The following is a 26,005-nucleotide window of genomic DNA, read 5'->3' on the forward strand; positions in this document are numbered from 1 at the left end:
AGAAATCAAGTATCCCCAGCTAAGAAAGGGTCATCAATACAAGTATCTCCAACCAGAAGATGGGGATTTATTTTCCCCAGGGAGTGTAACACCTCAAAATTTGCCCTCCTCTCTTGGGACTAGCATTAACATATGGCATATCACTTTAGGTCATTAGGCATTGCATATTGCATATCATGTGGTTACATTGTGCAAGCCATACTCCCAAGTCTTGTTCAGAAGATGAGGAAGTCAAAGTGCAAGCCTAGGGTTTATTGACTGATCATTGGCCATCTGAGGATTGGGCTGTGAATTAGGGTTTTGTGATTCTCAATGGATGTTGGTCTTCATCTTGATTGCAATGATACATCATCATCATCATGGTTAGAATCAAGTGTTGAAGAAGATTCCTTGAGATTAGGGTTTTGACCACTGGTCAACCCTAATCAGTTGCATTGGGCCAATCAGGGCATAGTCAGGAGATGGGGTTTATGATGGATATGGGGTTCATTCTTTGGTTATATTGTGTTTATTGAGACTAGGGTGTCACCCTTGAGCCATTTCAGTTGGAGATTGGGGCTCAGATTGATCTATGCATTGCCTGATTCATCTGTCAATTGAAAAGTCAACTGTGGTCAACTGTACATGATCTGATGGATGTGGAGGTGAAAACGAGTTGGATACACTTCATTCATGTTGGAACAAGTGTTAAATGACATTGCAAAGCTTAAGAATGAAGGAAATCAAGTCAAGACAAAAACTGCCAAAAATAGAAAGTGACTTGTAATTGAAGTTTCCAAAAATGGAAAGTTTTTGACCTCAAGACCACGTGTCCAAGGAAGCTTCAAATGAAAATTTGTTCAACATGAAAGTTGTAGATCTTATTCTCACCTTTCCAAAAAGTCCAAGAACTTGAAAATCCCATGTATGGTTGGAAAATTATGGCTCAGTGAATTTCAGAAATGACCCATAATCAGGAGGCCATAACTTCCACATGGTTTGTCCAAATTGCAAGTTCTTTATATGCACAAACTCCATTTGACATGTACTTTCATGGTGCATAATTGGATTTTTTCAAAAGTGGCCAATGCAAAAAGTCAAAATTCAACTGGACAGTTAAAATGGACCAGGGGCAAAATTGTCCAACTTGTGAAATAATTGGAATTTTTGAGTGGGGATTTTTGCAACACCTCATAAATGGTATTTGAAAATTGTTGGAATCATCATAACATGGCAAAGGCTTATGGTTTGAAAATTGGCTTGTGAAGTGAAATTGCAAAATTGGACAATTAGCCATCACATAGTGAAAATGAGAATTACACATCCAATGAACATCCAACAAGTGGCAACACCTCATGACAGGTGTTTAGAAGGTGTATGAGGTGGCATTGAGCTGTCATGAGCTGGCATGTGAAAGTTCAATTTTGCCCCTAGCTTGAAAATAACCACTTTCACTAATTATTTGCATTTTGTTAATTGGTGTGATTAAGGCTTGGATTAATCATGAATATATAAGCTTAATCACAACTAATCATAACAGAATATCACACTTCCCAAAATCAGATCTGAAATTCATCCAATTCTCTCAAATTCTCAAGAACACCTAAAGCTTCAAATCCAAAGATTTCTCTCAATTCTTAACCAAATGCGAAAATTCTTGTTGCATTGATCTTCAATCATTGTATATTCCATCTGTTTTTGGTCTTCATCATCAATCAAGCACCAAAACTCAACTGTCCAAAGTATGCTCAACAATGGTGAATTGGAATTTCTCATAATTGGAGCAAATTCGAGCTAGGCTAACACCTCCATTCATCTTCCCTATCATCAAGCTTGGACTGTTTTGAAGAATCACATCCAAATTCATCACGAATCGCAACTGTCGTCAAACAAAGGTGCGAATTCGAATCTCACGGTTTTGTAAATTGTTATATGCATTGTGTAGATCGTTCATCGTAGGTTAGCGTGAAACTTGCGGTTTATAAAATGGTTGAGTGAGTTAAGAGAAATCTTGATTTGTAGTTTTTGTGTTCATTCCTTTCCAAGCTCGATTCGTGATGTACAGTGGAAATTAATTAAAATCGGTAGCATATTAGTGATGAGCATTGAGAGAGGAAGAGAACGGTTATTCATTTGCGAGTTTTGGTTGAAGTTTGAGCAAAGTCATTGTTGGACTTGGATGAGCGAACACGGCGAGGAAGAAGATGATTTTCAGAATTTCTTACTGTTTGATTCACGAAAACGCTAAGCCAAATTCAAAACGTGTTTACCGCGTTACTGTTCCTGCTATTCACAAATGCCATTGGTTAAATTAATTAATTAATTTAATTCATTAAAAATTGTTAAAAATCACAATGACCTTTAAAAATTCACCAAAAATCATAGAAAATTCAGAAAAATATGAGAATTTTTCCTTTGACTTCCTTGTTGACTGTAGATTATTTTTGACCTATTGGTCAAAGTTGTGCATGGTAGAATTATTGTTTGATTTAGGCTTGTTTCACATGTACTCATTTTTGATACCTTTGGCCAATTCCATTGTGAAATGCTCATAGTGTAAAAGAAATTCTTGAAATTTTTTGTGATGATTGTGGACTGGCTGATGTTCATTTCCATGTAAACTTTATGAATTTTTGATGCCTGGCCATTGAGTTATGAATTTTGGAACTTAGGTGTGACAATTTGTATCACACCTCATTGTGTCAACTTGCTGGATTTAATTGTGTGATCTAGGCTTGGTAGAATAATATGAAAATTTGCATGGTGAATCATTAACATGTTGAGATGCTATATGAATTTTTGTGGAATTTTACATTACATTTTCAAATTGTTTGGTATTTTTCATCTCTGGTGGTTGAAATTGCAAGTTCATGTGACATAGGTTGGCAAATCTTTTGAGAAATGCTCATATGGTATTGGATTATCATGAAATTTGGCATGCTTGTAATAGACACATTGTGTGACATCCCTGTTTTAGTCTCATCCATTTCTTTTTTGTTTTCATTGAGTTATGAATTTTTGAAGTGGATGTATGTGTTGATGTTGTGATTTGGAGCCTATAATTGTGTCTGTTTTTGTTGATTTTCATTGACATGGTTCTATTTGCCCAATTAAGCTCAAATTTGACATGGTAGACCTTGAATATCCCCTGTTTATGTGTACTTTATTTGAGAATTTTTGAAGTTGTTTTGATGTGGATTTGAATGCAATAGTTCTGTTTGCATGTTTGGTGCTTCATTTGAGCTAGTTTGCCTTATTTTGTGCATAAAATGAACATGATGAATGATATAAACATGAGACCAATGGTGTTTACTCTTGTTTGACATTAATTTGACTTTGGTTGGTGAATACCTTGCTGTTTAGGAATTTTTCTTGCCTTTGGACCCTAGGCTTAGCCTAGTGGTCTTGTTGCTAATGTTTGCTTGATTTTTCAGGATGAATAACATAAGGCTCATGGAGAATGATCCAAGTTGATTCAATTGATGTTGTTTGATGTTTGTACACTAACATAACATTGTTTTGTAGGTTGTGAAGTTTGGGCTTGAACTTTGAGCTTGCTTTGTTGTGCATTGAGCTGTATAGATTAATTGATTAAACTTTTGCTGTTTAGTTTTGTCTGTCTGAGTACTAACTGTGTTTGACTGTTTCCAGGTACTTTTAGTTGCTCAGTTCCTTGTGAACTTTTGCTTTGCTTTGCTTAAGCAACTTGCATTGAGGTATAACTTCCTAACTTCATGTAGTCTGGAGACCCGGCTGTTACCGGGCCGGGCAAATAAATGTCTGAAGTCCTCCTTAAGAGGCGATGATTGTGATTGTTTAATTTTGTGCCTAAGCAGGTAAAGTCCTTAATCAAGGCAATTGGTGGAAGGTAGGGATAAGCAATCTATCCCCCACTATTCTGTGAGTCTTCTCCTTGCTCCCATTACATGGTTGTAGCATTGAGATCATAAGCCCAAGATCCGTGCAGTGCACATTGTGTCAGAGTCTCTGAGTATAGAAGGGTTCCCCCATTCTGGACCCATGCTCATTTGTCAGAAGCTCTCCCTGGTTAGGGATAAGAGCTGTGAGGTCTGATCCTCACTTCATCCTTTCATCTGCTTCACCTTAGCCTCGTGATGGCAAGGTTAAGAGTAAACACAGCCCGTACAGACGACTCGCTTCGGCAGTCAAACCTATTGATTGAGCCCACTTGTTTGGTTATAGTGCGTGCTATGTGGATATCTGTTTGAGATGCTTGTTCTCATTTGATGTATGCTTGAACTATTTTGTATGCTTGTGTGCTGGCTTCTTTCCTGGATAGGAGTAGTTTGCTTATGCAAGTAGGATAGAAAACTGAACTTAGGGTAACGATGCATGACAACACTAGGCTCGAGTCCAGCTCCCTAGTAGTGTGTCTTTCCCCAGTTTCTGGCTAGCAATTCAGTCCCTTTCAGGGGAACTACATCGCCCTGATCCTCGTTCCAGACGAGGTATGTAGGCAGGTGGTCGTGCGAGACCACTCCGGGCAACCTTTTTCTTTTTTGCGTGTGTTTACTTGTTATCTGATTGTATGTTTGGGTTCGGATGCCGACGTAAGCCCAGTGATTGGCTGTCGGGCTCCACGTTTGCCCTTTTGACTGTGTGTTTGGGTTCGGATGCCGACGTAAGCCCAGTGATTGGCTGTCGGGCTCCACGTTTGCCCTTTTGATTGTGTTTTGGTTCGGATGCTGACGTAATTCCATCTAGTGGTTGTTGGGCTCCATGTTTGCCACCCTTGTTTGTTTGTGTTGTTTGGCGTGCGTAAGCCGAACTACAGAGGCTCTGATTCTTGTTCCAGACAAGATATGTAGGCATAAGGTGCGATACCTTATCGAGCTCGTTCCTCTTAACCCCACCTGCGTTCCCTGTGTGTGTGTGATGTTTATCAACCTTTTCTTTATTCTAGGACGTGGATCCCGTCGAGTACGACGGACGTGAGGGGTGCTAATACCTTCCCCTTGCGTAACCGACTCCCTTACCCTTTCTCTTTGGTCGCGAGACCATTTCCTTTCCAGGTTTCTCTGAGCGTTTCCTTTCCCTATCTTGGGATAAATAACGCGCAGTGGCGGCTCTGTGTGTGTTTTTTTTTGAGTCCCGCCGGTTGATTTTTCGCAGGATGCGACAGGGAGTCGCCAGGAAAAACTTTTCAGATGCATAATTCATTCATTACATGCATACATTGTTCGCATTTATTTTCATAAGCATAAAACATCTCATGCATCATGACATGGCATGAAGCTAACTTTATTTTTCAGGTTAATTATCCTCATGATACAGTCAAAACAAAGGTCCATTCAGACGGACATCTTTATCAATTACATTCAAGATTCAACTACATCTCAGATATTCATTGCAAATACAATATATACAAATACTATCAGATATAGCCTAGCGTACGGTTTATTCTGACTCAGCTCAACATATGACTCCTTCAACTCAGATACGATCTAACATACGATCCATTCTGACCTTCAACTACTCCAATACGGTCTAATGTACGACCCAGTCGGACCTTCAAATCCTCAGATGCTGCCCAGCGTACGGTACATTCCGGGGTGTAGTCTAGCGTACGACTACTTTCTTCCTCAGATACAGCCTGATGGACAACTCATTCTGCAACTCCAATACGGTCTAACGTACGACCCATTTGGATCTTCAACTCAGATACGATCTAGCGTATGATCCATTCTGATTCTACCTTCGTCAGATACGGCCTAACGTACGGCTCATTTCGCAACTTAGATACGATCTAGCGTACGATCCATTCTGATCTTTCCTCCCCAGCGAAGTCATCCGCCTAATGAACAACTCACTCTGCTATTCAGATGCGGTCTAGCGTATGATCCATTCTGATCCCTTATCCCCAGCAGCGTATAACACTCTCTGACTCCCCAGCGAAGTCGACAGCATAATGGATGACTCACTATACGGTCTAGCGTATGACCCGGTATGACACCCATGTCTTCAGATATCATCTAATGTACGACGCACTCTGAAGCTCTCATCATCAAACTTCCTGGATGGCATCTTTAACCCCATCTCCATCAAGACTAACCTTTGATTAACAAGAGCAAATTTTCGGGGCATTCTAGTGTTCAATAATCTTCCACCTCCAGACCACGAATGGCGTACATACCATTCTAACTCTCTCGGTTTAAGAATATTGAACAGGGGCAACTGTCATACCCCAAAATTTGCCCGTTAATTTTGCAAGACATTTTTTAAGGCACTCCAACTCATTACTCAAGGCATTGACCTTAAAGGAACAAAGGCCCAGTACACAGGTGGTCAAATCCAGAAAATGGCCCAAACTGGCATGCTCGCTAGGCGAGCAACTCCTTCGCCTAGCGAACCCTTCGCTACGCCACTCGCCTAGCGAAGCTTGCGAATACCAGAAAATTCTGGGCTTCATTCTGAGCCCATTAGGTCACAAAAACTATTATAAATACCAAGGACTTCATTCAGAAGAGAGGACAGAAGGAGACGAACCGGAACCCTAGCCATCAAACCTTGGAGGCTAACCAAGAGAATTCAAAGCAACCCTAAAGGAAATCCTGAAGGCAACTTATCTGCACAAAGTTTACCTCCGCCCAACTCAATCCGATACCAAAAGTGACCTGCCAATTCAACGTTGCAATTCAATTGCAAACAGGTTTGCGCATCACTACTGTTTTATGCTTCCAACCTGTAATCTCTAAATACATAATGCATCATGATTGAATTTTTGGATAAGTAAGTAGATTTTGCATGTGAGTTTAAGTATGCCTGAATATCCGGAATGTTTGACCATGTTATTTCTGTAATTGAATGCCATAGGGTTCGGAGTTCCGGAAATCGTACTGCTGTCAAACTCAAAACCCGTGGCCGCTCGCTAGCACATCGCTAAGCGAGCATGTAGCGAGCACTCGCTAAGCCTTCGCTAGGCGAGGCAGCAGCGAACATGACAGTCGCTGAATTTTTCTGTTCTGTTTTGTGCCTACCTGATCTGATTCATTATAATCATGCGTTATTTCGCCTGACATTACTACTGCTGTGTTTCTTTTGTAGTGCAATTCTCAATTGCACTTTGTCTCGATATTCTAACCCGTTTGCTGAATTTTGTAAGGGCTTACATATTCCCGGAAAAGTAGCTTGCTAGGTATTCCACTTTATTTGTGGGATACCCTTGTGGAGATTCATCCTAATTACTTAATTGATTATAATATGGACCTAATTACCTAATTGATTACAACTACCTAATTGATTGTAAAATATTGCCTTTGAATATGTGATCTTGGACCTCTCTTTGTTGCCTTACGATATTACGGTATTATGGTCATGTCCCGCGAATGTGGGATACACTTAGCAAAGACCCTTCGGTTAAATCATCATGTCCCTATAAAATAAATCATTGTCCCTCGGATGTTGCCTGCGAATATACGATTTTGTCCCTCGATGACCCTTCGTTGTAGCCTACGGTTAAATGATGATCGTCCCTTCGAATGCTAAGGTATCCTTACAAATGTTGCCTTCAATGACCAATTGATGACCCTGCGATGACCCTTTTACATCCAAAGGGTTAAGACTACTTACTTCTCAATAGTAAGGACAGTTTTACCCTCATAAGGATAGGAAATGCCCATAAAGACCTTGGGGGGGTATAACTCTTAATTGCTGGCTCACAACCTAAAACATTTTTCATACCTCACACTTTGCAAATACTAGAAAATCACCACTTGGTATACATTCGTACTAGAATCATTGCCAAGTTATATTTTTCTAAACTGCTTTCAAAATTAAACGAGATAAATACTTTGTATACATTCGTACAAGAATCATTACAAAGTTAAACTCTCTTTTCAAAACATTTTCTAAACAGCTCTCACACACTTTTTCAGATAAGAAAAACATAAGTGATCAAGCAATTAAGAGCCCATGGATAACCATGGATACAAAGGGTGCTAACACCTTCCCTTTGTATAATGTACCTCCCGAACCCAAAATCTAATTAAGGTCTTTTCTGTTCTTTTCCACCTTTCCTTATTGGATAAAAGAAAAGTCGGTGGCGACTCTTGCTAACCGCGACATTTGCTTTCCAAAGCAAAAACACACCAAAGTCAGTTCACCGTATGACAGTTAGGAAGAAGCATTAAACAACATATGGTTTATTGTTACTTGTAAGACTAATTGCACTAAGCTACTAATAATGATTTTCATTTCTTGGGTTAGAAGCCAACCCTCCAAACGAAGGTTTTGTTTGGATAGAAATGGGTTGCCAATTGTTGTGTTCTTTATTGCTTTTTTACTCCACCATCCTGTATAACTTAATCTGTATTATTTATGGTGATTTTGGTTCAACTTGTTGAATCAGTTATCTAGGACACCGTGTTTGACATTTGTCCCCTGAGGAACATTATTTCACCTATGTGTAAGGGGGTAAAGATCTCAAGTTTCTCCCCTCCTTTTTGCAGATGACCTCCTTCTTTTTGTAGAGGCCAATATAGAGCAGGTTTATTGCATCAAACATTGTCTAGATAAATTATGTTAGGAGTTTGACCAAAATATTAACTCTCAGAAGACTCAAATTTATTTTTTAGCAAATACAGATGTCCAGCTTCGACATGAGATTATGCAACACATAAGTTTCAGAGAAGCCTAGAGTCTGGGGGAAAACATTACTCATAGTAGACGCTTTAGGAATAGATTTCATCATATTACCAAACATGTATGATGGCGATTGAGTAGCTGGAGGCATCAATACTTGAGTTTGACAGGAAGAATTACCCTTTGCAAATCAGTTTTAAGTTATATCTTGTACTTTCATATGAAGTATGCTAGAATCCCCACCATTATTTGTCAGGACTTAGAAAAGTTACAAAGAGGGTTTATTTTGGGAGACACAAAGATGTCACACAAGACTCATCCGATTAGTTATAAGGGTTGTTGTATGCCTAAGGATCAAGGTGGCTTAGGTATCAAACAAACTCAGCTAATGAATTATGCTTTTATGTTTAAAATTCTTTGGAATTTCTTGATTAAACCTGATTATTTATTGTGTCGGGTTTTATCAACTAGTATGACACAAAGTAAAACCTATTGGAAAGTATGATAAGCAAGCCAAATAATTCCCCTTTATGGAGGGCGTTGACTAAGGTGCAAGAAAAGTTTCAGAATAATATTAGGTGGAAGATTGAGGATGGCAGAAGGGTTAATTTTTTGCTAGACCAGTGGACCTTAACAAAGCAACCTATTTTCTCCAATTTGGCTCAAGTGGATGCAACGTGGATACCACCTTCAAGGTTAAAGATATGGTTAATAGGGAACAGAAGTGGAACTTATAGTTGCTTTAGAACTGGTTCACATGCGAACTAGTTAATTCTATTATGGCTATCCCTCATCCTCTTCCGAAAGATGACGTTGATAAGCTAGGAGATGGGGATTACAATGACAAAGAGTTTACTTTGGGTAATGCCTATAACTATCTTTCTCCTTATTCGAATTTAAGGGAAACAGATAGGGAGTGAAATAGCATATGGAAGTGGAAAATCCCCCATCGGATCTAAAATTTCCCTTGTCTTACGTTTAATGAGATACTTTTGACTAACGCTCGACGCCATAAGTGGAACCAGACTATCTTTAGAAATTGAATTTGGTGTACGAATAATGAAGAAAACTTAATTCATGTACTTCAAAATTTCCATTATGCAATACGGGTATGGATTAAACTTGTTCCTTATAACAAAATGAATCATTTTTACTCTTTGACTTGCGTGGATTACATCTCTTACAATCTTATAGGAAATGCTATGGAGTTGCACCAACCACTGAAGGTAAATATTTATAATCTCGTGTTGATACTTATGGAAGTGAGTGAACATAGTTCTGTTTGAAGAAGGCTTTCAAAGACTTGGCAACCCAACTGAAACCATCAAACATCTAGTTAAGGAGATTGAGATTGGTATTCTGCTGCAAAACAATGTTAGATCCTCAGTGCCTGAAATCAAGCATGTCCCATTGTATCATCCCGAAGAAAATTGGATTAAGCTCAATTGTGATTGTGTTATAAAAAATCTAATTCCACTACAGGATGTGGAGGCTTGCTCAGAGACTCCTCTAGAAATTGGGTGATAGGTATGCGTAGAAAATTGGTTTGTGTGATGCTCTCACAACAGAGATGTGGGCGATGCTGCATGAGATGGGCTAGTTTGGCAGGTCAAGATTACAAATCTAGTGGTCGAAAGTGACTATAAAGTCCTACTAAATATCGTTAGCCAAGAGATTGGGGAAGATCAAAACCTGCGAATCTTAGTTCGTAGACTAAGAAGGATGACTGAGAAGAATTGACAAAGTTCAATCATACTTAGCGAGAAGGAAATTGGTGTGCAAATTGGATAATCAACTATTATCTCACTTTAAATAAATAACAGTGACCTTCTCATTCTTCCAAATTTCGTGTCGAATGAGTTAAATCTCATTTTAACTGATGATAATTCTGAAATTTTATTTCCTAGGATGTCGATTGACTTTTTTTTCTTTGAGATTCTTTGTAAAAAAAATCAATTTTAAACGACCCCATTAATTAACTTAACTCTATTAAGAAGAGTAATTATAGTAAATCCTTCTCCCCTCACTTTTTATTATTGGATTCCTTTTAATAAATTTATATATATAAAAAATAACATTATTATGATATAATGAATATTTAAAATTATTGATAAAATCCGTTTTGTATTTTTTTGTGAACATTGAATGCTCTTGAAAATTATTTTTCTATGCTCTTGTTGATGAAAACGGATAAGGTAATATATAAAGACTATGTCATTTGTCTTCTAAAGAGTGAAGTAAGAGTTACTTTCTTGTTGTGGCTCAAGGAACAACACAACCTCAAATTGAACATGAAGAGCTTCAAAACGTTAACCTCAACATTCAACACCACTTTCTTCCCTATCTATGATAATCTCTGCACCACCAATCTTCTCACTCCTTCCTTCCAAAACCAGAAAACAAAACTTATTGCTCACAATTTCAAACCCCATTTTATCCTATGCGCTTCTCTTCCTAGTAAGTTTCATTTTCTATCTCAATTTCTTGTTTTTTTCGTGTTCTCAACATGGGTTTGTCAAAAAGGTTAAACCTTTGCATTCATTTGAGGGGTCTCATTAGAGTTAGACATGGGTTTGAATTGAAAACATTCGAAAATTTCAGTAACAGATTTCATTTACCCTTTTGTTATTATTTATCCTAATCAATTGTTCTTGTTCTATTCTATTAAGTACTAAGCAAATGTTTGGATAAACAACTTAATTATAATTGCTTTTTAGGTTACTAAAAAATGATGTTTTTTTAGGTCCACAAGCTAGTAATGCTTCCATGGCTGAAGTGGAGGAACAAGCTGAGGTTGAAATTGTAAAGGGTTACACCATGACACAATTTTGTGACAAAATGATAGATTTGTTTTTGAACGAGAAAACCAAATCAAAGGAATGGAGGAAGTATTTGGTGTTTAGGGAGGAATGGAAGAAATATAGGAATAGCTTCTTCATTAGGTGCCAAAGAAGAGCTGAGATGGAGAATGAACCAACAATGAAGGAGAAATTTGCTTCATTGGGGAGAAGGGTGAAGAAGGTAACACATTATGTAGTTCTATTTCTATGTTTCTTAAGTTCTTCTCAACCATGTCCCTTTGTAATGTTGTTGATGTTATGAAAGAATCTTTTGTTGGCGAATGTAATGAAAAGTTGGAAACCAAAGATTGGCAATGAATCACAATTTACCGTATATCTAGACATTTTCTTGATTTTAGAGCTTCTTCATCGGTTCTGTTTGATCAGGAGTAAGCATTGCAGATTGATGATGAAATGGAAGGACACTATGAACTTCTCAAGGAGATACAAGATTTTCCGACCGACATTAATGCCATAGTTGCACGGAGGCGCAAAGACTTCTCTGGAGACTTTTTCCGTTACCTCTCTCTTATTGCAGACACTTATGACAGCTTGGAGGATCGCGATGGTAATTGTTCTTGAGTTTATTTTTTGTTATTTTTCTCTTGATGATTATTTGTTCTAAATCCAGTAATCACCAGAAAGAATGATTGTTTTTCTGTTGATTGTTGAACAGGGATTGCGAGGCTTGGGGCTAAATGCTTATCTTCTGTCAGTGCATACGATAATACTTTAAAGAATATGGAGACGTTAGATGCTGCACAGGCTAAATTTGATGATATCCTCAATTCTCCTTCCATTGACATAGCCTGTCAGAAAATCAAAAGCCTTGCAAAGGCAAAGGAACTTGATTCTTCATTGGTATTGTTGATAAACGGTTCTTGGGCTAAAGCGAAAGAATCTACAACAATGAAGAATGAGGTATGAATTTTACTCAACAATGAAGAATCTAAAGCAAAACCTTATATAATCTGGGCTAGTAGGAACGCTAAACTCAACTCCATAACGTGTACGTTATATACTCAACAAATATTGTTCTATATTGTGTGTGCAGGTGAAAGAGATAATGTACCAATTGTACAAGACCACAAAGAGCAGCCTAAGGACTATTGCTCCAAAAGAAATAAAGCTACTGAAGCATTTGTTAAACATCATAGACCCCGAGGAGCGATTCTCTGCCTTGGCAATGGCTTTTTCTCCCGGTGTTGAACATGAAGCCAAGGATCCTAATGCTTTATACACGTAAGAGAACTTCCTACTGGTTTATTCTGAAGGACATCTTCCTTTTATGATTGTGCTGATAATCTTCTTCTTTGTATGTAAATAATTTAACAGCACCCCGAAAGAGCTGCACAAATGGATTCAGATCATGCTCGATGCATATAGTCTGAACAAAGAAGAATCAGATTTGAGAGAAGCTAGGCAAATGACCGATCCTATAGTTATTCAAAGATTGTTTATCCTCAAGGATACCGTTGAGAAGGAATATATGGAAAACAACACAGTTCCAAAGTCTGAGACAAAAGATGATTCCCAATCAGAAGTGTTTTGAATTGAATTGTCATTCAATACACTCTTTTTGGTCGAACGAAACATGCGTGTTTTTCCTTTATATACTAGGACTTGTAGTCTTGTACTATTTCACCAGGTTTCCTCTACAAAATTTTGAATTGTATAATGCGACAAATCATTGAGGTGTAATGTAGTATAGAACCAGAAGTAGTTCCTTATGCACGCATGTTTGAATCAATGAAGATGTTGGGTAATAGGAAATCATTGATGCATATTACCTTCTAGGCCTAAGAAAAGAAGGTGACCATTGTGTTCCACAATGATATCTGCAAAGTGATTCACGAAGAGAATGATTTCAATTTCATCATGTCCACACAAATGTCCTTAAATAGGATGTTTGTGATTTTTTCATTGTAATTCCAATATGCTTACAAATAACCAAAGAGAACAACAACTATTTGTGTGTCTTTGAGTTGTCTTACTAGTTTAAGAGTTACTCTTCTAATTTTCACAATTCTTTTTGAGTCCTTTCATGTTAGTGAAATACATATTATAAATATACATATTTCTCATTTTGAAATGTGATATTTAAAATTCGTGATTAATTATCTTTTTTATTTAAAACAATAATTTGTGTCAGTATTGAAATAGCACAGGGAAAAACAACGGAAAGAAATAAAATCAACTTTCATGTTAGTGAAATACATATTATAAATATACATATTTCTCATTTTGAAATGTGATATTTAAAATTCGTGATTAATTATCTTTTTTACTTAAAACAATAATTTGTGTCAGTATTGAAATAGCACAGGGAAAAACAACGGAAAGAAATAAAATCAAAAAAATAAATGATAAAATATAAAGAGGTACGGTTAGCGAGATGACTCTGAGATTTATAGAGGTTTGGCTGAATGTTGGCATAGTCCTCTCCTCAAAAGGTCTTTTTGAGAGTTTTTAATGACCTGAGCTTTCAAGTTATGTCCACGACCCTTTGATACAAGCGAATTGAGAGATTTTACATTGACTTATTCCCCTAACAAACAATAGCTTTTATAGTAGCTGAGCTCACAATCTGAGTAAAGATTTGACTGGTTAATCTTAATAACTAAACATAACTTCTACAAGGTTACATTTTATAACCAAATAGATATTTTAAATGATTTATCTCTAGAACCAAACAGAGAAATCTCAAGAGAATCGAACTCTTTAATCAACCGAACAAGGCACAACACCAATACAAAAACTTTCTTACAACTAGTTTTTACTCAGAAGGCACTAAGACCGCTTTTGGTGAACGAGAAATATCATAGAAAGAGGAGGAAAGTAATAAAATAGAAGTAAACATGAAAACTCCGAATTATGGTGTTTCAAATGAGGATAAACCTCTTTTATACAGGGGAAAATGTGGCTAAAAAGAAGAAACAATCCATGAGCCGAAATAATGAGATAATCGATTGTGCCAAAAGCTTATTACATGTGAATAATCGATCATTCAAGTAAAAAACAGAAGGTTTTGATATTAAGTTGTTTTCAATCATTAAGAGACTTGTTCCAATTGACTTTGAGTGTTACAAACAAAACAATCGATTATAGCACTAGGGATAATCGATTATTTAGTTGTAAAATAACTCCCAATTGATCACACAATTCTCTAATCAATTATCTAGACTTTCAAAAGTGTTTTTAGATGATTTTAGCAAATAAAGAAGACTCCTCAAAGGTTTTAAGAGAGAGAGAGTGTGTGTGTGCGCGCGCGTGCGTGTTTGTGTGCGCGTGCGTGTATGCGTGCTTGTATGTGTGTGTGTGTGTGCGCGCGCCCACGCGCGTGTGTGTATGTGTGTGTGTGCGTGTGTGTGCGTTGTGTGTGTGCATGTGTGTGTGCGCGCGCATTAGCAGTTTAATAGTTGCTCTCCTAATTTCACAATTCTTTTTTAGTCCTTTGATGTTAGTGAAATACATATTATGAACATAAATATTTCTAATTTTACATTCACAATGCTCTTTATAAAAATGTGAAGGAGGATATCCTTGTTTGCTTTCAAGACTCTTTTTAATAAAACTGAACATATCAATATGGTCATCTTTATTACACTAATTACATTATAGGATTTTGCATTTAGATGTTAGTTGGACCTTGCAAATATTGCAAAAGGTTTTACTATTGTTATTAGATTCATAACCAAGATCAACCTTATTGTAAGAGCTCCTTTGGTTACCTAACAAAAGATTTAAGTTGTTTCTTTCTTAGTGAATTTATCAAGTGTGTTTTGAAGCTCATCAATTTTATTTTTCAAAATGTCTCATTGATCACAATTGATAGATTCATCTAAGACCTCGTGAGAAGAGGAAGAGTTTTGAATTAGATCATCTTATCTCTCTTTAAGACTTTATATTTTTCTAATAAGTTTTTAATCAGATCATCTTTTTTCTTTTGAATTAGATTATCAAGGGAAGAAATAGTGTCTTTGGAGATGAAAATATTGTTTTCTTCTAATTTATTGTTTCTTTAGTTAGCTATTTACAAATCTGAAACAAGTCTTGATAAGAAAAATAAGAGGTTACCTCATCTTATTTATGATTTGTCGTGAGATACATATTTGTTTCTTCCTTATCAAAGGATTTCACATCATTATCACCCCAAGATTTGCAGACTCTCTTAAATTCTCTTTGCGGTTTCTTGGATCTTATCTGATTCTGATTTCTTCTATACTTTTGAGGGCAATTTGATCTTATGTGTCATTCCTTTCTGCATTGGTGACATGTAGGAATGAAAAATGAAATTTCTTCATTTTGCTTATGGAGACTTAAAGTTTATTTTTTGTACCTTAGGAACTCTTTGTATTTTATAAACACGAGTTTCATGTATTTATTAATCTTGCTTTGACATTTTTCATCTTATGATTTCATATTTTTGATGTTAGTAGCTTATCGTACAATGCTTTTACTCTTTTAGTTTTTATCTTATGATTTCGTAACTATGTTGACTCCCTCCCCTTTGACCCGCGCACTTGGACGAACCATTGGGCCTAACTGCTTCACGCACCCCTCATTTGGCCCATGTTGATTTCAACTTTGTTTTTATTATTTTTATTTTCTTTTGTGAATTGGGCCTTGGGCCTTTTGTTTTATTTTCACTAGTATCATCCTATCATTTTCTTGCACCCCCACCATTATGTTATTTTCCTTTTATTTATTTATTTATTTTAATCGTTTTAATTAATTAAATAAATAGATAATAAAAAGGAATACTTTCAAATAAAAAAACCCCTTGATATTTCTTGCATATCCATCATTTTCTTCCTCACTGCAAATAGAAGGTGAATTATGTGAAACTTATCTTCTTCGATTCTCCCTCAATTCTCCATTATTTCACTTGATTTTTGATTGGATGAAGTCCTACCAATGTAGGAAACAAGATTGAGTTGCTTCGAGGTTAAATAGAAGCAACTTAGTTCATACTCCTCAATTTTCAATTCCATGTATCTTTCAATATAATGAGAATTGGAGAATTTTGAGGGCAAATTTAGATTCTTGCCAATTTTCTCTTCAAATTAGTGTATGCACTTTTTATTTTGGTGAAGGTTGATGGTGGACCAGTCCGATGAGGTCCACCGAAGAAGATGACCAGAGCCTTAGCTCCGGTGGTGTGTTGGCACCCTCACATCCCTTTGATCATGTTTAAACGTTTTAATCCTGTCCATTGGTTTGCATGACCATGTTTGCAGCGCGTTTGACTAGTGTGTTTGGTGGACGCCACACGCGTGGCGATCTGATATGTCACCTCAATTAATGAGGGAGATCTGATGGCCCTTATTTTTTCTCATTTATTTTAATTTCCGATTTTATATTTTAATCAGCTTATTTCATTTAATTCGTAATAAATTCATTTTTAATCCAAAAAATATGGGACTTTCACCAAAAATCTTTAAATATTTTTCTCTTCCATATTTTGAATTAAAATATGTTTTTGGATTAATTTTTCTATTTTTTGTGAATTAAATAATTTTGGACTTGTTTTTAAATATTTTTAAATACTTATGACTTTCCAAAAATTCTAAATTTTTTTGTCTAAGGTCCTTTGACCTTATTTGATCTATGATAAATCTCTTGGCCATTTATTTGGTGATTTGAAGGGATTCGAGGTTTTGTCCATTTAAAAATGCATTTAAATTCATTTTAAAATTGATTTTTAATTGTTGAAAAATATTGTTGAGCCATTTGATTGACTTTGTAATATTTGACTTTCTGTTTGACCTTGGTCATGGTTGATTTGAACTTTTATTTGATCAATACTATTGAATTTATGGGGTTGATGAAATGTACATTTCATCCCTCAAGATGAATGAATAGTATTTATCAGATGAAATTTCTCATGTGATCAATTTGGGTTTCTATTTCCCCTCCCCTTTTCATCTTCACCCCTATTCTTCCCCAATCCATCATTGACCAATGCATTCTCTTCAAGTCAAAATGCTAGTTGATTCATCAATGACCTTGTGTCAAATGAATCGACATGAGCCTAATTGAGATATGTCCATCCCACTTTATTTTTGTGTGTGGTATGTTTTAGGAGCTTGGTTTTTTGTACCAAGTCTATAACATGCATTAACACCAATATCTTTATCGCTCGACCTCAAATAGTTGTGACTTCTACATAAGTCCAATTACAATTGCTTAGCATAGAGATAAATTTGTCCCACAAGGCACAACATTCTAGTAAGTGAGATTGTAAGTCTCCCATTCTTCATGGCATTGTGTGAAGACTTGACCTTTTTTACATTTGTGAGAGCTGGTGACATACTTGTTGATTTATCCAAGTTGGATCCCTTATCACAGATGATGTCTTGGTTTAAGTCTTCATACTTGTGAATGGATGGTTGAGTGTTCTCCAAAGAATGACTTAAAAAATTAAACTCTTCACTAACAATTGACTAACTCCTTTTTAACATTACTTTAATTTCAAGTCATTTACTTAATGAAATTTAAGTTTCAGTACCTTTATCATTCATTGCCATTTACATTTCATGCAAGATGTTTATGTTTTAGTCATTTTTACTTTGCTCACTTGAGCCATATCTTGTGATTGTATATATTGGGTGCTTGTGATTTTGTTTGTGGTCTTAGGACCTTAAAATACTTAATAAACAACAAAAACTCTAAAAAATATGTTGGTGGACTGTTGGACTTGATCTGAACTCTTTGACTTATAATTAGGAAACATTCCATATGCTTTAAAGGACTTGGCCAATGCCATTATTTTGAGACTAAACCATCCTTGACAATACCTTTCATCTGATACAAACCTTGAGTGCTCTTGGTTTATCTGTCTCTTTGTCTCTGAGCTTAATTGCTATACTGTTATTATTGTTTAAGTCTGATGATTGTTTCTGAGAGTTTGCCAAGGAATATTTCATCTGATACACTTAAAGACACTGAAGACTAATAGCTATTGGAGTACTTGCTTGGATATTATGACTATCTTTATTTGATGCCTTAGCCTTCATATAATTGCTTGGATATTTCTTATGCTTATTGTCTGCTCAAAAATCCAAAGAAAATGGGTTTCTATCTGACATTCTTGTCTTGTGGGCATCCCATTGGTTAGATCTTTTCAAGTCTTAACTTTTAAAAAATTTTCTAGGATAGTCCCTTCATCTCTCCCCTATTCTTAAATTTCAAAATCCCTTTCTCTTTTCAAAAGTATTCTTTGCTTGTGATTTCAAACTTAGACATGTTCCAGTGAGTAGAAACTTTGGCCTTATGCCAATGAATTTTCAAACTTTTTCTTAAATCAAACTTGTGAATGAACTTAACCATATTGACCTTAATTTCAAAAGACAAAAATAATTAACAACTTCATTTATATCTTTTGTCCATTTTGTGCCCTTTTCTTTTAATTTTTTTTATTAAAATCAATCCATTAACCCCCTTTGAAATTTTTACCACGAACTACGAGATTTTGATCATCATTTTTATATTGGTACGTAGGCATAAGACCGAAGGTCTTGTCAAACACAAAAATATAATTAATGAATTCTTTTCTCACCACCTCACTCTATATTTTTTTATCAAACATCTTTTTGACAAAAACACTTACACACAAAAAGGGCTCCCTAGGACACTTTGGATGCTAATACCTTCCCTCTGTGTAACCAACCCCCTTACTTGTAATCTATAACATTTTATTAGTTTTGATTTGAAAACTTATTATCTTTGGGTTTTGTTCGTACTTTTCCCTTTTCCTTTAGAAACAAATAAGGTGCGGTGCGACTCTGATTCTTCAATTGACGTTGGGTTTATCCATAGCTCGATGGTCACAAATGCACCGCTACACCTTTGAAGTCTCAGATTCTGCAACTTTATCAGGAATAAACTTTGTCTTAGCTGGAATAGTCGTCATGACTGAAGTGGTGGAAACAAATGTGCCTGCCTGTGGAGGAGGAACAGGAAGAACCTTCTCTTTAGGAGGGACAACTGTAGGTGATAGAGACACCCTAGGAGTGTATTTCAGAGCAAATGCACGAGCACTACGAGTCATGCCTCCCGTTCCAGCTATATTGATAATCTCAGCATCAGAAAATTGAATTTCTTTTCCACCAATGTGCAATGCTGTATCATACCTCCAAGGCATTGCCTTGGTGTCATGATATGAAAATGGACCAGGGACACAAATATGGATAGGCTGGATCCTTTTGGGATGAGATTTGACCTTTTTGAAATTCTGGTATCAGATATGAGATGTCGAAGGTAATGTCACGACACTAATATCTGAGTAATGCAAACAGAATAAAGATAGAGAATAGTAATGCAAGCGACACAAGCAATTGTTATCCCAGTTCGGTCCAACTCACCTACATCTGGGGGCTACCAAGCCAGGAAGGAAATTCACTAAAATAGAATCAGTTCAAAGACTCTCCGTACACTTCAACAAGTTACAGTCTTTCTCACCTAATCTCTACCCGTGCAATTTCTACCTAAGCACTCTTAGATATGAGAACCCACTCACTTCCCTACAATCACACCTGTGATTTTAAACAATAATCCCTTGTGAAAAGAAAACACTTTTCAATAACACACTCTTGATTTTACTTCACAGTTTCAATCAAGAAGACACACTCTTGATCTTGCTTAACAACTTTGATCAAGAAGACACACACTTGATCTTGCTTAACAACTTTGATCAAGTAGACACACACTCTTGCTTAACAGCTTTAGAGTGACAAATTACAACCACAAATCAGACCAATTCAATCATCAATGGATGACTTGAATGGCTTACAAGTCTCACGACTAAACAAGACAGAAACCCTAGCTCTCTCTCTCAATATTTCGCTCAGTATTGGTTGTGTGTAAAATCAGGTTTTCCGAGTCCCTTTTTATAGAAGCTTTCAGCTGGGCTTGGACATCTTGAAAACCCTAAATCTATTTTCCAATTAAATCTTCTCATGACAGCTAGTTAGATCTCCTTGGAAAATAAGTAAATCAGGTTGTAATCAATGATTGAATGCGCCTGCAAATCAGATCTTCAATCATACATAGATTGCCATTAAATGTGCAATCACAAAACACCAGACATTCATACTGAATGTTTTGTGTACAGGATGTCATGACATCGGGTCTGACATCCTGGAACAATCCTGCATAATTTCATAATTCCATTTATAATTTCCAGCAGGTACAACCATATCAGATGCCATGACATTGTGTATGACATCCTGAAACAATCCTGCATAATTATGTTTTTAAACTCCAGCAGGTACATAATATCAGATGCCATGACATGGTGTATGACATTCTGAAACAATCCTGCATAGTTATGTTTTCCATTTAAACTCCAGTAGGTACACAGATATCTTATGTTAAGACATCACACACAACATCTTGTGAACACTCTTTGTTTTACCAAAATTGCTGCCAACACTTAGAACCAACAAACTCCCCCTTTGGCAAATTTTGGCTAAAACATATATCTGTCCATTTTGTTCACAAGAAAACTATCAGCAGTTAAACAATAGTTTAAACAGCAGCAGAAGCAAACACAATTACTAGCTATAGCTACTAGTAATACACACATGCACAAGGGTACTTCTCCCCCCCCTAAATCTGTGCAACACAAACAGAATTACTAGTTATAGATGCAACTAGTAAGACACACAAATGCACAAAGGTACTTCTTCTCCCCCTAAATCTGTGCATCACAAACATCTTCTTTAATAATAACAGCACCTATAACCACAACACCTGTAACAATCAGAATGTCATTCTGACATCTGTTTCAACATCACCTGTGCACCACATCAAACATCCCTTTTGACATCTGTAAACAGAACAACATTCTGTTTTACACCAAACACATCTCCTCCAATAATAGTTGTTCATCTGTTCAGCTACATACATCTCCACATCAGCATCAACTCCACATACCACATCAGCATCATCTCCATATATTTAACTGCTTCCACATCAACTCTTCTCCCCCCTTTTTAGTCAAAATTGACCAAAGGTGACCAACTAGACAAAATAAATGTTAATTAGCCGAGCAGAGCATGTCACAGTAGATGTTATAACATTAAAAATGTTAAAACATAATTGTTAGGAGATACAAACCATCATCATACACAACTGTGATAGCTGAGATAATGAACAAATCCATGGAACTCATTAGGAGCCCAAAATATTACAAAAAGACATCAATAAGGACTGCCACACATTACACATATTTCACAAAAAAAAAACAATAAAAACTTCAGCATCCAAACAGCAGGGGGGGAACAACACACACCACACACAATCTTCTTCCCAGGGGGAACTTTACTACTCAGTTTGAGGAAGTGTTAGATGCCCAAAAGTGCTTATTTCAGCTATCAAATGTGGGCATCTTTCACTCCTTTTTTGTCGTTAAAGTGTTCGAAACCGCCTTTGCCTTTGATGATTTGCAATACAATGTTAAATGATCTTGGTACCTTTAATTTGTGTGTTATTGTGCAGAAATTAGGCATGAAAGAATAGAAAACAAAGGCACATGAATGATGGCAAAGGGACCAAGAAAGAAAGCATTCATCAGCATGCTCGCTAGGCGAGTGTTGTAGCGAAGTGCTCGCTAGGAGAGCACCCAGCGAGCTGCCAGCGAACATCCCCAGAATTTTACAGTAGCAAAGTCAGCAAACTCGATGTGGCGAAGGTAGTAGCGAACACTCCCAGACTTGGAAAAAACCGCAGCTAGCACTTGCTCGCTAGGCGAGCCACTAGCGAGCAATTCCAGTAGCAAACCACCTAAACTCGCTGGAGCGAAGGAGGAAGCGTGGGCTTCGCCTAGCGAAGGTTTCTTCGCCTAGCGAACATGCAATCTGGACTTGGAAGATTCCTCTGGGCGCAGGTGCCTCAAGTGGCCTATTTTGGGGCTCGCTAGGCGAACCATTCTGCTCGCCTAGCGAGCATGACAACTCAGATAGCAGTACTATAAGTAGCAGGGGCTACTTTTTGGAAGATGTACTTTTTGGAACTTAGATATTTTTCTGCATTTTTTCTTGGGATCATACTTGTAACCTAGAAACACATTTTCTTCATTTTTCTTCATCTCTTAACAATATTCTACAAAAAGAAGGTGGATTCCCATCCAATCTCGATTCTTCGACTCGGATGTTGATCAACCTTCAACCGAGACTTGTTGTACAAGCTACCATGAAAATGAGTAGCTAAGTCCTTCATTTTGTCAAGGTTAGATGTAGATGATTATAAGCTTTGTGTGTATATGGGATGATCTTCATTTGTAAACTCTTTAATGATGAATATATGGTGAAAACTTTGTTTTATTGATAACTCTTTGTGTTAGTTTATGATCGAGAGATGTTTACTAACTATTTACCTAGGTTTTCATCCAATTTTGTTTGTTAGCTAGAGATAGTAATGAATGATTTTGTTCACCATAAAGTTGAACCAAAAAGTTGTCATTTTGATAGATTGTGTGAGAGATCAACAATGGATCAAAATGGGAAAACCCACAATGTGTGTTAGAGATAAACACATTGGGAGGACTTTGTGAAATAGTTTATCATCTAAAGGAGTTTATGAGTTTTGTTGATCGAACATATGCATGCAAAGTGATCGTCGAACCCTAACTTTGACAATCTTTCTCAAATAGAAAAACCAAAACTTTTACCGCATTTTCTTACACTTTTATGCAAGCTACCGTGACTAAAACCAAAACCCCCCTTGTTACTACGAGTTAAGAATTAAAACAACTGTCGAACGGCGGCGATATCTCATAATCCCCGTGGAGACGATAACAAAAACCCGACATACCAACCCTATTCCAACAAAATGGCGTCGCTGCCGGGGATTGTGAATTGATATTGCGAGCATCGCAATAGTTGCTAAATTTTTAACTTTTGAATTTTTGACTTGTGCTTGTTAATTTGTTTGGTTTAGTGTGCATATATCGTTTTATGCGAGGGCAGGTTCCTGAGGACCAACTTCTTTTTGATCCTGAGATCGAAAGAACCGCAAGGAGACTGAATAGCAGAACGAGACGAAGGAGGCAACATGCTAGACAACGACAAGAACAAGGAGAAAGTTCTTCTATAACACATCCACCATCTTTCACACCTATCATGGATCAACCACCACAACCACCGCCCATGTCCACACCTTGTGTCAACAGTCCAAGGAATACTGCTCAGTTTGCCAACCACACGGGAAGGCAAGCCGAGATGAAAACGGGAACTCTTAACTTGCTATATGGAAGTCCATTCACTGGAATGGACCATGAAGACCCCTTTGCTTTTCTCACCAAATTTTATGAGATAGCATTGGCGGCCGGAGTTGATCAAGCTCAAGAGCTACCGTTGTTCAAAAGACTATTTCCTCACGCTTTGCTCGGCAAAGCCAAAGATTGGAACTTGGATCAAACACCTGCAGTCATGACGGATTGGAACGTGTTGGAAGAGAAGTTCATTGAAAGATTTTTCTCCCACAACCGGTTCATGGAATCCAAAACTGCTATCTCCGTGTTTTCGCAAGGAACCAACGAATCATTGAATGAGGCATGGGAGAGATTTAAATCCATGCTTCGAAAGTGCAAAGGGCACGGTTTTGACGAATTGACGCAAATCCACATTTTCAAGAATGGCCTTCAACCAAATTGCAAGACTTTGTTGGATGCTACCTCGGGTGGTTCTTTGTTGTCTAAAAGCGCCGAAGAAGCTACAGATATCATTAACCGAATGGCTCTAAATGACCTCCAAAGTCAAAGTAGAGGCAACACTTTAAAGAAACCGGGAGTGCTAGAGCTTGGGACAAACGATGCTATTCTTGCCCAAAACAAACTCATTTCACAACAAGTTGAACTCTTAACTCAACAAATAAAAGAGTTGAGAGAACCTTCAAAAGCTAAACAAATAGCTTGTTGTGAGCTTTGCAAAGGTGAGCATGACACCGGATTTTGTCCACCTCCCGGGTTCGAAGAAGTGAATTACATGGCGAACCAACGAGACTACCAACCGAGGCAACAACCACAACAACCGTATCAACCACATCCTCAAAATCAACAACAACACTTTCAAGGGAATCAAGAGTTCCAACCAAGGGGTAACTATTACCATAACCAAGGTTATGGGGGTGGTACTTCTAGCCGTCAAAACCCTCCCCAAAATCCTTACCAACCTCAACAACCGCCGGTCATGACTTCAAAGTTAGAAGAGACATTGACACAATTTATGCAAATGTCAATGGCTAATCAAAAGAGTAACGATGCGGCGATCAAAAATCTCGAAACTCAAGTCGGTCAACTTGCTAAACAACTAGCGGAACAACAACCCGGACCATCTTTTTCGGCGAACACGCAAACGAATCCTAAAGAGCATTGTAAAGCGATAATGACGAGAAGTGGAAGGGAGTTGGTTAGTGAGAGTAAAAAAAGAGATGAGAGTGAAAAAAGAGAAGATGAGGAGAAAAAAATAGAGGATAGCATTGATGGTGAAGTTGGGGAGTGGAGTGAGGAAGAAGTTGAAAAGAATAAAAAAAATGATGAAGTTGAAAATAAAGAAAGTGTGGAAGTCGAAAAAAATAAGAGTGATAAAGTGATGGTGGAGGGAGTGAAAAAGAAAAGAGCGGTAAGTTCTAGAGTTGCTAAAGGAAAGGAAGTAGTGAGCGCTACTCCAATCCAAAACCTTCCGTATCCACATGTGTCGCATCCGCGAAAAACAACCGGCGGGAAATATCAAAACAAACAGAGCCGCCACCGTGCGTTATTTATCCCAGAAGAGGGAAAGGAAACGCTCGAAGTAAACCTGGAAAAGACATGGTCTCGCGACCAAAGAGAGATGGGATCGGGAGTCGGTTATGCGAAGGGAAGGTATTAGCACCCCTACGCATCCGTCGTACTCGACGGGATCCACGCTCAAAAGGATAGAAGAAAGGTTGCTAAACACTGCTCAAAAGAATGCACACACACTGGAATAAAACACAGATGGAAGAAGAGGGGGAAACGGGCTCGCTAGGATATCGCATCCTATGCCTACGTATCTCATCTGGAATGAGAATCAAAGCTACCGTAGTTCGGCTAACGCACGCCAAATAAAACACAAATAGGAAACCGACTGCCAATCGCTGGACTTATGTCAGACTCCACACAAACAGGCAAACATGGAAACCGAATGCCAATCGCTGGACTTACATCAGACTCCGAACCAACAAACACACTCAGGTAACCAACTGCCAATCGCTGGACTTATGTCGGACTCCAAACACACAAACCACACACAGGAGGGGTTAACCGGACGCTGAGTCGTCAAAAGCAACCAAGAAGTTGAACAAACAAGCTAACAGGAAGTCTGGTACTCGAGCCTGCTAGCTGCCAAGCAAACACACACCAAAAAAGGAAAAGGGTGCCCGGAGAGACCTCGTACGATCTCCTACCTACGTACCTCATCTGGTATGAGGATCAGGGCGACGTAGTTCCCCTGAACAGGGAAAGAACTTCTAACCTTACCAGAGACTGGGAAATGACAAACTAAAAGGGAGCCTGACTCGAGCCTAATGGTTATCATGTAATCCACAATGGTCCTAGGTTG

The 26,005-nt window shown here is 37.5% G+C and overlaps 1 protein-coding gene across 1 annotated transcript; it reads left to right on the forward strand.

The window, feature by feature from the left end:
• Positions 1 to 10,784: 10,784 nt before the first annotated feature.
• Positions 10,785 to 13,399, forward strand: LOC127119712 (uncharacterized protein At4g37920). The gene is made up of 6 exons (XM_051050015.1): positions 10,785 to 11,037; positions 11,324 to 11,601; positions 11,823 to 11,988; positions 12,097 to 12,341; positions 12,475 to 12,662; positions 12,756 to 13,399. The coding sequence occupies exons 1-6, from the start codon at positions 10,872 to 10,874 to the stop codon at positions 12,970 to 12,972; spliced, it is 1,260 nt and encodes a 419-aa protein (XP_050905972.1). The 5' UTR covers positions 10,785 to 10,871; the 3' UTR covers positions 12,973 to 13,399.
• The last annotated feature ends 12,606 nt before the right edge of the window (positions 13,400 to 26,005 follow it).

The sequence above is a fragment of the Lathyrus oleraceus genome, chromosome 2 (genome assembly GCF_024323335.1).
Source record: "Lathyrus oleraceus cultivar Zhongwan6 chromosome 2, CAAS_Psat_ZW6_1.0, whole genome shotgun sequence".
NCBI classification, from domain to species: Eukaryota; Viridiplantae; Streptophyta; class Magnoliopsida; order Fabales; family Fabaceae; genus Lathyrus; species Lathyrus oleraceus.

Bases quoted from the DNA above. Each gene is read 5' to 3' on its own strand.
- LOC127119712 (XM_051050015.1), top strand. From the start codon at position 10,872: ATGAAGAGCTTCAAAACGTTAACCTCAACATTCAACACCACTTTCTTC. The intron at 11,989-12,096 runs GTAATTGTTCTT...ATTGTTGAACAG, and splicing joins CAGCTTGGAGGATCGCGATG to GGATTGCGAGGCTTGGGGCT. The intron at 12,663-12,755 runs GTAAGAGAACTT...ATAATTTAACAG, and splicing joins GATCCTAATGCTTTATACAC to CACCCCGAAAGAGCTGCACA.